The sequence below is a fragment of the Choristoneura fumiferana genome, chromosome 7, assembly GCF_025370935.1.
Source record: "Choristoneura fumiferana chromosome 7, NRCan_CFum_1, whole genome shotgun sequence".
In the NCBI taxonomy this organism is placed as follows: domain Eukaryota; kingdom Metazoa; phylum Arthropoda; class Insecta; order Lepidoptera; family Tortricidae; genus Choristoneura; species Choristoneura fumiferana.
In genome coordinates this window covers 7,566,284-7,579,002 of record NC_133478.1, presented here as the reverse complement: position 1 = coordinate 7,579,002, position 12,719 = coordinate 7,566,284, and the positions used below count along the sequence as shown (strand labels likewise).

General features: G+C 37.8%; 2 protein-coding genes across 2 annotated transcripts in view; one reads left to right on the top strand and one right to left on the bottom strand.

The window, feature by feature from the left end:
- The first annotated feature begins 118 nt into the window (after positions 1 to 118).
- The window catches only part of spri (Src homology 2 domain-containing protein sprint), a 269,173-nt gene continuing 256,572 nt past the window's right edge, over positions 119 to 12,719 (top strand). The window contains exon 1 of the mRNA XM_074089995.1: positions 119 to 380. The gene's annotated coding sequence lies outside the window, so the exon portion shown is untranslated. The remainder of the gene's footprint in view (positions 381 to 12,719) is intronic.
- Positions 796 to 12,664, bottom strand: LOC141429909 (uncharacterized). Its single transcript, XM_074090467.1, has 8 exons — positions 12,525 to 12,664; positions 12,365 to 12,451; positions 10,496 to 10,571; positions 9,628 to 9,815; positions 8,635 to 8,696; positions 7,464 to 7,582; positions 2,701 to 6,599; positions 796 to 1,140 (listed from the first exon to the last, which is right to left on the bottom strand). The coding sequence occupies exons 1-8, from the start codon at positions 12,615 to 12,617 to the stop codon at positions 796 to 798; spliced, it is 4,869 nt and encodes a 1,622-aa protein (XP_073946568.1). The 5' UTR covers positions 12,618 to 12,664.

Genomic DNA, 12,719 nt, shown 5'->3' with positions numbered 1-12,719 from the left:
TTCAACATCCCAGCGCGGGCGCAGTGGCGTACGCACACAAAACAATCTGCAACCAACTTCATTCGCTACCGCAGCTTGCATCACATGCAGCTATCTTGACTCAAACTTCACTCCTTTCGTAAGCTAAACACCGTATGATCGGATCCGACTGATGACGTTTATTGAAACAATTGACAGTTTACATTTTGTTTTTGTCGATAGTGCTCGGTGAAGTCGATTGTTTTCTTTAGAGTTAATTGCTGTGTATTCAATGTTAAAGTTGGCGACAGTAGTGTTAGTGAATAGTTACGAAGTTGTGTCTTAAAGTGAAAAAGTGAAATGTGAACAATTTTTACAATATTGTGTGTGTTTTTAGTTTAATTTTCTAGGGTGCATTGACCGTAAGTAATTTACCCAATCTAACCGCACTTTGCGACAAAAAATTTAGTTTGAACGTGGAATAGGTAGTATGTTTTGTTAGGACCATTAGCTTAGACTGCTGACTTTATTAAGAATAAGAAACCAGTGTATAGGTAGTAAGTAAACTTTTTTCCCTGGTCGGCTAGTATCATTCTTTTTTGTTTTTTCTATGTAAATAACACGCTTTTTTGAAATACAAATTGTCTATAATATTGCCTCAATTATGTGAATAAGTTATGGTTAAATAGAATGATATCATTTTATTAATTTAGTGGCATTTAGCAGTTTATTTAAAAAGTTACCGATTACGTCATTAGAAATCTTACAAATTTAAAAACGAACTAAATACAATTTAAACATTTTTTTATATGCCCCAAAGTAGTATTTATACCTTACTTAATCACCTTTAAACTTAAGAGGTATAGGTACAAATTGACTCGTTTCTTTATTATCTTTTAAGTCCTGCGAAACTTTCTTATGTCCTCGTTTTAGTTCTTTAGCCCCAATGTTCCTTTTTGGTTTTCGTGCCTGCTCAAATTCATTATTTCGTATCCCATAAGGATCTAACGGCAAATCTTCATCAGAAACATAGTCAGGACCTGAGACCTCTACAGTGTCGCGTCGTCTTCTACGCCCAGATACAACTCCTAGTTGAAGAAGCACTGGATTGGTCACCAAAGCCGCTGCGGCTCCCAAAAGAGCGATGCCTGCTATCGGCCATAATAAGGCTTTCGATGCCAGCTGCAAAACAAAATAATAACTGTCAGGTGCAATTGTTAAGTCTGCTACGTATCTTGCACCTTACATGCAAATTTAGTATTTAAAGCACTTAGGACTGTTTAATGGTAATAGGGTCTATTTTCGCGTGCAGGTGACAGAACTATTGAAACGCAGCTTGTAGCTCTGAGGATTTTATTCGAACTGACTTACGTAAAAAAAAGTTAACAATTTAGGATATGAAGGTGGGTATTGACATTCCGCCCACCAAAACATCTGTTTTTACATACATAACTGCTTCTATTATGATGCTAAACACGATATAAAACTATCTTAGGACTATAATACCTACAGATGTAACTTACATGACAAGAAGTTGGTATGTAGCTTCCATAGTCTGATGCCATTAATCACATCACACCATCCTAATGTACACATAACCATACCCACTATCAAGCACAACAACCAATCACTTAAGCTAATAAAGTAATTAAATATTTCATAAACAACTAAAAACCTATCGTCATTGAACAAGGTAATAAGACTTAAGTAAACGCGAGTGTCCATACTTTGTTTATGAACGTAACAATTTTAAGTCACTGAGAAAAGTTAATCTACCTGCGCTACATGCAAAAACGCGGTCAGCTAACTTGATGCATGAACTCATTAGGCATCTTGAATGATGTTACACTAGAGGTGCAATGAATAAGAATAAGTAAACAAACCTTACTGACAAATCGACTTAATGGACTGTAATAATATTAAAGATATAATTTAATTTGTTTACTCATCCGTTATTATTGAAAGTAATAACTAATAAAAATAAATCTAAAATAGTCACAACGTAAATATGTATCTAAATTTTAGGCATATTACATTATCTTATGTGATATAAGGATTGAGGAGTTACTAGCTATACATAATTTAAGCCGTGGACTAGACTACCAATCGGTATTAATAAGGGTTTTATCTTTCCCAATGTTAGGTACGTTAAGAATCCGCAAACATCGACTTGATTTTTGCATGTAAATTGATCAATCCTATATTAATTGACATCGGGTTTCACAAACAACAGATACCTAATCAACATACCACGGATAGTGTATGTAATATTTTACAATATTAATTATTTCCGTGTAGGTACTGAAGTAAATATCAAATGTTAATTGACACATCTAGACTAATATTATAAAGGGAAAAGATTTGATCTATGATATGTTTGTCTACTTGAACATGATATTACTCGAAAATTACAGATCAGAGTTTAAATTGCCTTTATCTATGTTATAATGCCGGGTTATCAGCGAGTAAAAGAGGTAGTGATTAGCCAGAGAACGAGTGAACTATCCATGGGGCATAACATAGTTGCGGGCAACAAAGTTGCGGGCGACAAAGTTGCGGTCTACAGTTGGTGCAACCAAACGATGTGATGCACACCGCCCACCATAATTTAACCGACTGGAAAAATGAGTAGTACAAATGGAGCTCAGGTTACTCATCTGGGTTTTTAGGGAGCAAAATTAGTTTTGATAAAGGTCTTTTCATAATGTTACCGCCCTTGCACTGGACTGATACAACGCGTACTAAGTTATCCGAGCCAGGGTGCAATGTTCTGATTCTCCCAAGGAGCCACTTAGCTGGCGGCAAATCTTCATCTTTTATGATGACCACATCTCCAACGCTAGGTGATGGTACAACATTTTGCCATTTGTGCCTTTGTTGCAGTGTGTTAAGGTATTCACACTGCCATCTCCTCCAAAAATCCTGGGTTTGCTTCTGAATAAGTTGCCAGCGACTTAGTTGACTTATATTTTTCTGGTCGTATCTACTGTCTGGGATACTTATTATTGGTCCACCAATAAGGAAATGTCCTGGTGTAAGTGGATTTAGTGTATCGACCGTCTCATCCAACTGACAAAGTGGGCGCGAGTTCAAACAAGCCTCTACCTGAGCTAGCATTGTGGTCATTTCTTCGTAGGTCAACCTGGTACTGCCATTGACTCTGATGAGGTGACGTTTGGCCCCACGCACGCCTGCCTCCCACAGTCCGCCAAAATTTGGGGCTCTGGGTGGTATAAAGTGCCATGTAGTCCCGTCGTTAGCCAACTGGTCAGCAATTTCCTTGATGGCGCCGTTTGTGCTCTTCTTAAATAAGTTTCTTAGCTCTTTGTCTGCACCAACAAAGCAGGTTCCGTTGTCACTCCATAAATTCCCACAATGCCCTCTTCGAGCAACAAATCTCCGGAAGGCAGCTATAAATGCCTGAGCGGTGAGATCTGTCACAGCTTCTAAGTGAATCGCTCGCGTGCACATACACACGAACAGGCAGATATAACCCTTAGTAGAGGTGTGACCGCGACCTTTTGATGTCCGCATGTACACGGGTCCAGCATAGTCAACCCCGCTGTTGTAGAATGCACGACATGGAGTGACTCTCGATGTAGGTAGCTGACCCATCAATTGCTGCTTAGTAGTTGCCTTATGCTTTATACATGTTGTACATTTTCCCGCAACCTCTTTTACAGCTGTTCTAAGACCAATAATCCAGTACTTGCTTCGAATGTAAGTCATTGTCTGAAGAATGGTACCGTGTAAAGTCTTTGTATGAGCTTCGGTTACTATCAGCTTTGTGACGTGCTGCTTACCAGGGATGATAATTGGGTGCTTAGCGTCTTCTGGTAAGTCTGATTTATGTAACCGTCCTCCAACTCTTAACAGGCCGTACTGATCTAAATACGGTGTAAGACTAATGATTGGACTGCGTTTTTTAACCTTTCCATCCTTCTTTAGATCTTCTATTTCCTCGGTGTATACTAAATTTTGATAATATTTAATACAGGTTTCCTCTATGTCATTCATTTCTGCAACTGTCAAAATGTCTTCACCTTTATTCTTGTTTTTGTAATCTAAGAATCTCTTACAATAAGCTAGTACCCTTTTCATTTTACTCATCGATGAAAATCTTTCCCAAATTGGTGTTTCTCGTAAAATGTTATGGTTTGCATGAAATGACTTCTTGGTCTCTAAGTTTGTGTGGGGAATAAGTGGAATCCTGATGAACTCGGTCTCTTTAATTTTGAGCCACTCAGGTCCAGTCCACCACAATCTATTATTTGCTAGCTCGCTTGCCTTGACGCCTCTAGATGCGAGATCTGCTGGATTATCAGCGGACATAACGTGCCTCCACCTGTCATTATCGATCCGCTGCGTAATGTCTGATACACGATTGCCGACAAAGACTTGCCATCGGCTTGCCGGTGACTGCAACCAAGACAAAACCACCATCGAGTCGGTCCAAGCGTAGACTTTGTTCATCGGTATCTGAAGTAAACCAGATAAATCCTGCAATAGCTTCGCTAGCAGAGCTGCGGCACACAGCTCCAGTCGGGGAATGGTCAATTGTTTAAGAGGTGCTACTCTTGTTTTTGATGCTAACATTGTTATATGAACTTCCTCGTCCTCGTCTATAACTCTAACATAGACTACTGCGGCCATTGCTACAGACGAGGCATCGGAAAATCCATGAAGCTGAATATCATTGCTGCGAGATGTCGTTTTTATCCAGCGTGGAATCTCAACAGTCTGCAGCTCATGAAGCTCATCTCGGTAACATTCCCACTCATCAACCAACTCTGCAGGAAGCTCATCGTCCCAGCCAAGGCTGCACAGCCACAACTTCTGGATCATAATCTTGGCCGTGATAACCACAGGTGAGAGCCACCCAAAAGGATCAAATAAACTAGCCACTTCAGATAATATTGTTCTTTTTGTTTTAGGCATCCTGTTTTCCGGTAAGTTGACTGAAATGTGGAAGGTATCATCCTTTCTATCCCATGTTAGTCCTAGTATCTTTATGACTTTGTCTAATTTAATCTCCTTTTTATCTTTTACAGGTTCTGGGGTCTTCACATCAAGTTGCAGTTCTACGAGCAATTCTTCTGAGTTACTAGACCATTTTTGCATCTGGAAACCTCCAGCGTTCAACAGAGTGTTAATTTCTTTGCAAATGCTCTGTAATTCACGGAGGTCATCATGACCTGTCATAAGGTCGTCCATGTAAAACGAATTTCTCACCACCACTGCTGCCCGAGGATACAGGTGTGCTTCGTCATCCGCTAAACGGTGCAGAGTTCGCACCGCCAGGTACGGTGCCGCTGCTGTTCCAAACGTCACGGTGAGTAATTGGTAGCTTTGCATATCTTCAGAAACGTCATCGCGCCACAATATGCGTTGTAAGTCTGTGTGTTTGTCAGTCATCTTCACTTGGCGATACATTTTTACAATGTCACCAACAACACAGAATTTGTGAGACCTCCAGCGAATGATCAGGCTGCGAAGATCTGGTTGTATTGTGGGTCCTACCATCATGCTGCTGTTTAAGGAGGTTCCATTTGAGCCCTTTGCTGATGCGTCAAATACTACGCGCAACTTTGTAGTGTCCTTGTCTTCTCTAATTACAGCACGATGGGCTAGGTACACAGCTGTATTTACATCTTCCCTTTCAGCTTTTTTCATGTGTCCTAGGTGTAAGTATTCATGTATAACTTTCTTATATTCTGCTTTTAAGTGTTCGTTTCTTTCAAATTTTCTTTCCAGCTGCTTCAGCCTTAATACCGCTTGCTGCTTAGTGTTTCCACATGATTTTACTGTTTCTTCAATGGTCTTTTTAAGCGGCAGTTGTACCACATATCGCCCGTCAGCGTCTCTAGTGGTCGTATTTTGGTAGATTTCTTCACATTTTTCTTCTTCCTTACTCCATATGGTTTGTTTGGTATATAATTCTGATTCCACTTCCCAGAATTTCTTTAATAAATTGTTGTCTTCTTCTACTTGACGTGTTATGTGTAAACTTGTTATGTGCTGTGAAATATTAAAAGACGATGCATTTATATCTCCCGACAAAATCCAACCCAGATGGGTACACTGAGCAACTAAGTTGCCAGGCCCTCTCATGAAACCTGAGTCCAGAATATGTCCAAACACGTCAGCCCCGAGAAGAATATCTATTCTACCCGGTATGTTAAAAGTAGGATCGGCTAGCCTCACATTGCAAAGTTGCGGCCAACTGTAGCCTCTAATTTCCCTAGCCGGCAACTTACGAGTCAAAGATTTTAATACATACGCATTAACATTGATAGAAAAATTGTTATCATACCTCGACTTAAGTTGTAATCCTACCAAGTGTTTGATGCTTGTCTGGTTGCTCTCTCCAACACCAGAGACCACTCCGCTGATTTCGGTTTTCTTCAAACTCAGCAACTCGACCGCTCTTGCGGTCACGAAGGAAGCCTCAGACCCCTGATCAAGCAGAGCACGTAAGACGTGTGAGTGTCCCGACCTTGACTTGACATCCACCAATGCTGTGGCTAGCAGTATATCTTGACCAGGTTGTGATATGCTCGCTGTATGTGTCTTCAACATAGGTTGTTTTTTATCTTCTTTATTATTATGTGATGATTCCTCAGATGTATGCGATTCTTCACCTGCTTGTTGTTTGTCTCGATGTAATAAAGAGTGGTGTTTTCTTTTACATATTTGACACGTTGTTCTTTGTTTACACTTAAAGACGCTGTGATTTGGAACTAAACAGTTGAAACATAGGTTGTTTTTCTGCACAAAATCGTACCTTTCTTCTATAGGTTTTTTAGAGAACTGTTTACATTTATAAATGTAATGATTTTCTTTACAGTAGGTACATCTTGGTTCTTTATCCGACGTAACGTGAAACGTTTTTGGTTTGTACGTCTTATTTACGGGTTCTATCATCTCTAATGTACGAAACCGAGTTTCCAAAAATGATTTAAGTTTTTCAAAACCAGGGATATCATCGGTTGTATCGCTACTGATAAATTCTTCCCACTGCTTATGCGTACCAGAATCCAACTTCGAAATGACTATAAAATTGATAATTGCGTCCCACTGCTGTGTCGGTAAACCTATGTTCTTAAGTGCACTCATGCATTCCACTGACGTATCTAGTAATTGTCTTAAGGCGGTAGCTGATTCATGAAGTATAGCCTTTTGTGCAAAAAATTTCTTAAAAATGGAGTTCGCGATGTATCTTTTATTACTGTAACGTCTTTTCAGGATTGACCAAGCTTCATCGTAATTTTCTCCCGTAATCGAAAATTGTCGTAATAGTAATTCTGCTTCTCCTGATAAACTTCCCTTCAAGTAGTGTAATTTTTGTACCGCTTCTAACGAGCCATTGTTATGTACTAATGCAGTAAATAGATCGTGGAAGGATTGCCATTCTGTGTAATTTCCATTAAAGGATGGGAGCGAAATTGATGGTAGTTTTACGTCACTTTTTGATAAGCTTAAATTACTGATCTCCTTTAGCTCACCTTTTTCAAGAAGCAACTCATCTAATTTAGTCTTCATTTCGCCTTTATACAAGTAGTAAACTTCTTCGACGTCAGTAAAAATGTCATCAGCAAAGTATTTCAAACCTTGTCGTTCTTCCCTAGACACAGACATAATTAATTTTTCGTGTAAAATTTTGAAATCTTTCCAATAACCTTCTAGTGTGTCTAATCTGCCTTTTACGTAGCCCACTGTAATTCTGTCTAAAGGTGACTTCTTGTAGTTAGTGTATGCTTTTTTCACTTTGTCTAGCATATCCTCCTGAACTGACGCTAGTTTTTCTATTTTATCCATTATGTGACAGCAAATGCAGGTTAAATATCTTGTATGCGAGATATGATAGATGATAAACCGTTAAAAGTCTAGATAATTCCACGCCAATTATCACTTTTTTCGCGTAGGGTACACTTCTTTGTTCTATGCAACCGCGCACTATACGTAGTTAATGTTCGACGAATAACTTCTCTAATATAATCTTAACCAATGTCCTGTTTCTGTAGCAATGCTGCACAACTATAATAAGTTCATACACAATAGGTATATGCCTTAGCTTTCACTTAAATGCTCCCGTGTAACGGATAAATAGGTCGATAATTATTTATAAAATAACTGTTAAATGTTCCGTTCTTTAATGTTCTTATTTATGCACCATTAATTGTCACTTGTATTAAGCACCTTTAGTACAAAATTGATTGAATTTTCACCAAATTACATCGATTTTTACTCCGCGAACTATTTAATTATAGGTCACTGTCAATGATCCTCGGTCGATGGACCATGTCTAATGGTAATAGGGTCTATTTTCGCGTGCAGGTGACAGAACTATTGAAACGCAGCTTGTAGCTCTGAGGATTTTATTCGAACTGACTTACGTAAAAAAAAGTTAACAATTTAGGATATGAAGGTGGGTATTGACAGGGACAATAAATAAATATCATCCAGTTTTTGGTATAGAGGACATGAAGATAAAATAACCCTGACCATCCCTAGCCGTGTCGAAGTAAACGTACATATTTGGAACATTCAACTCCACGAAGCTTACAAATTTACCCTTAGGAATCACCTCTGTGGTTAAAAATTCTCGTCACCATCAGACATTAATATCGGCAGATAATGGACACTTAAGCTTCCCCGAAATAATGTCAAAATGACCGTTCCTTTACCACCAGCAATGTAATATCCATCCCATCGGCAATGATTATAGTCTCAAATATCTGATCCAACGGTTTCAATTCACACCTGATATTCTTACCGCATGCGTGTTATGGTTACACACACGCAAGGTACTAATTGAAAACAAAAATAATAGATTTTACTTAAATGTTAGAAATGGGCGTTGTGATTAACTGGCTCGCTCTGGCAATCCAGGATCATTTAGAAAACTGAAATATTTCTGAACGTCTTGTGTAAGTTTTTGTTTGTTCATATCTCGTTTAACCCTGTCAATTACTGCCTTAACAATAATTCTTGGACAGGATCAAGCAGGTGATTAAAAGAGGACGTTAAACCAGTGAGAAGCAATGAAAAATAAACAATACCTAGCTGGAAACGGTAAGGCTCTTAGGCTACACAGAAATAACCGAGTTTATGATGGGATAATAACGTCATAAATATTCCTAACGTTGCATAAATTACGCCTAAACAGGACTTTGAGTGGGCATGAAAAGGAGTTGCATAAGAAGCTCGTGGGTTGTAATGTATTGATTTTAATTTAGAAAGGAAATTTGACAGTAGGTACTCCCAACCCAATATTTGTATAAACAATGCTTTAATGTTTTAGTTCAGCATTTAAAAGAAACAAAAGATTTAGTAAACCAGCCAAATCTAAAAGTTTTATGTCTACCCGGAAACGGAGCGCATTTAATTAGAGATGAATAAGACATTAGGAAAACAAAAAGTAAAAAAAAACGTAGATGTAAAGCAAACAAAACCACAAAAAATACTTTGTATTATATGTATCTTTATATTTATTATTATATAAGTATATATGTGTTATGACAGGTGAATGAGTTTGAATCTACGTCTTTGGATTATTTTATGCCACTATAATACAGCGGAACGGTCATCCTACAAATTCTCAAGACAGTTCCATTCCAATAATGATTACAAAACAAAAGAAATCGAATATCATAATTGATAACTTACGTGATGAAGATCGTGATGCTTATGATGATGTCCGTGCCCCAAATGATGGTGATGGCCGAAGTGGCCATGACCGTGATGGCCTGAATCGTGATGATCGAAATCATGATGTTCATCACCATGGACATATTCGTAGCCATGACCATAGTGAGATCCGTCGTCGTAGAAACCATCATGTAATCCATAACCTCCTGTATAATGATGATATAACTTTTATTAATAACAGTTAAACAATACCCAAAGTACCATTAAAGAGATGAGCATTATGAAGGGATTAAGTAAAATGCCATTAGAGTGGCAAAGTAACTTGTTGTCCGTATACCAACGGAAATTATGATTGTGTCTTAGGTTAAAAAAAATATGGAAGTGACAGCTGGACATCATGGACATCGGACAAAATGGATCTCTCGGCCACTCGAATCATTATATATTAGTCACGTGCTCAATTATAATTAAGTAAGTTATCTTTAAATAGGCGTTTTCTTGGCATAGTGACAATAATAATATAATAATTCATTTATTTATTCAGACAACAAAGATCCATACATTATTAGTAATTTGCTTATACAATGACAAGAACAATAATTCATGTTTAAATTGAAAGTAAGTAAATAATAATTTCTTCATCTTTCTTCAGTCTGACACGCCCAAAATAATCGAAAACAAGTGTAAATTTCAAGTACTTATTTTTATTAAATACTTCATGGCAATCTCTTGCACACTTTGGACATTATTCAGAACCTGTTTTTATTCCTGTCAGGTTACTTGCCGATTCCCCGCAGTATAGACGTTTTCTGAACCGGTCGCAGGAGTTTTGTTTCAGCATTTTTATTATACCTGTGGCTCTAAAAAAAATTACGAGTAGGTTTACCTTCATGACCTGCATGCTCATGATGCAGAAGGCCTCGACTGTAGCTTGAACTGGATAAGGCGTTGTCTGGTATCTCCTGAAGAAAACAAATATTTTTTTCTCTCAGTCTCAGTTTAATTCTTTCTGCAGAAAATATTTGCATAAACTATTACTACAATTTATTATAAACTATTAATTACATAAACTATCAGAAAATTCAAACATTACTACGAGAATCACGATATCTTCATCGCTCTTTAACGATAGCATGCGTCCTTTGTTTCTCGGAAGTAGTGGATAGGCGATGAAATTGAGGTACAATTTCGGTTCCTTTTCCTTATAATTAAATCCAATTAGAACGCCGTCCCGGGCCATGGTTGGCTGCCTCGATACGATCGTCTGGCCACTGCCCCTTCACACAGCCCTTCATGCCTTTCCGATTGATAGACCTCAGCTTGAAGGTGTCTTCGGTTAAACGCTTCTGATTGACAATGGGTCTTGACCTAAATGTTTTGAATAGGCAGTGACGAGAAGTTTTAAAGAAAACAGAATTTAGTAGAATAGTTATTTTAGTTTTCAGCTGCTCTTAATTTATTTTGCTATTATCATTGTTCAGTATCAAGTCCAAAAAAATAAATGCCCTTTTATTAATTTTACAAAAGTGATAGAATTTAGCCATTCATGTTGATATAATCAATGGGGATAATAATTGTTTATAGTTTTCAGAGGAAAAGTGCTTAAAAGTTTGTTTATTTTTGTTTATTCCATCGTTAATCTCTAGAGTACTGAGAACCAATAATGAATCAGCGATCATCTCACACTGTATACGGCCACTTGATTCAGACTGTTATTCATCTATACTAAGAATCGATTTCATATCAGCTTAACTGTTCGAGTCGGAGGCCACCGTCACGGGAAAAACTCCCAGTTATGTGGCGGTGTGATCCCACTTACAACTGCAAATTGCTGTGAATGCTGAGAATTTGAACACATTACCTTACAATGAGAACTAATTTAAAGTGGAGAGTTTGTTAAATTTTGTTTGACCGGTGTACAGTTGACTCATGTTTCCGTTCTGACGGGTTATCAGGAATGTGGGACGTTGTTCCCACAGTTGTTGTTTCTGTAGTTGAAATGCGCTGAATGTCGACCTAAGTGTGACGGTAATTGCTAGCTTAAGCTCCAATTACGCGAGGCTCTAGACTTAATAGGCACCTATTTACTTAGTGTTAGTCATTTAGGTATGACGTATGATTAAACTCTAAGCGACTCCATATAATTTGATGTAACGTTAAAGTTAAGTAGGTATTAAAGTTATATTGTTGAGAGTAAAGATAAAATATGTATGACTTACATTTCAAACGAGTATTTACTACTGCAGAAGTTACGATTTTAGATTAATATTAAACTCAAACTCAAACTCACAACATTTATTGACAAGAAAAACACACTACATCACAACAAAAACACAGTAAAAGTTAGAACTAAATTTTATTAAACTTCTCAAAAGTCAAACTTGGTAAAATTATTGTAATTAAAGACATTGAAATTACTTATATCGAAGCAGCTTTATTATAAATAATCACCAGGTATTGGCAGAGTCATTCTCATTCACGATGATGACGCGTGCCGTGGTTCTTATTACAATGTCATTAATGTCTAATTTTGACAAAATCACGCGTCTTCGTGGATGGCACTAGGTATAGCAATCGCTTCCTCTATAAATGTACAGTTGAACCATTTAATTCCTGACCCACCGTAGAACGTTCTCACAGTAAGTGTCATAATAAATTCCCTTCCCGATTCAGTTGGTTTGAGTGTACTTGTATCATTTGAAATCTGAGGTGCAAAGTAAAAGGTGACTCTAATTACAGTATTAAGTTATCTTACCTTGAAGCGTATTGGGTTGTGAATCGGAGCGAAACTGGCATATCTGCCTACCTCTTCCTTCTGTAGGGTTTTCACATTTGATGCGTTCTAGAATAAGGGGCAATGGCCTTAATTACTGAATGTTTATGAAGAAGCAATTAGAAAAAATTTGGTTACTTACACTTTCAGTCCCATCTTCCTTCACAGCATAATCTCTGATGTTTGCGTTAAACACTGTATTAGTCAGTTCCACACAAGTCACGAAACATGCCATATTTAATAACAAAATTCGCGAAAGGAATTTCTCTGATAAACCACACATAGTAAGTCCAGCTATTCTGAGGCAGTAACTCACAGGGCACTGACAGCCCACAAG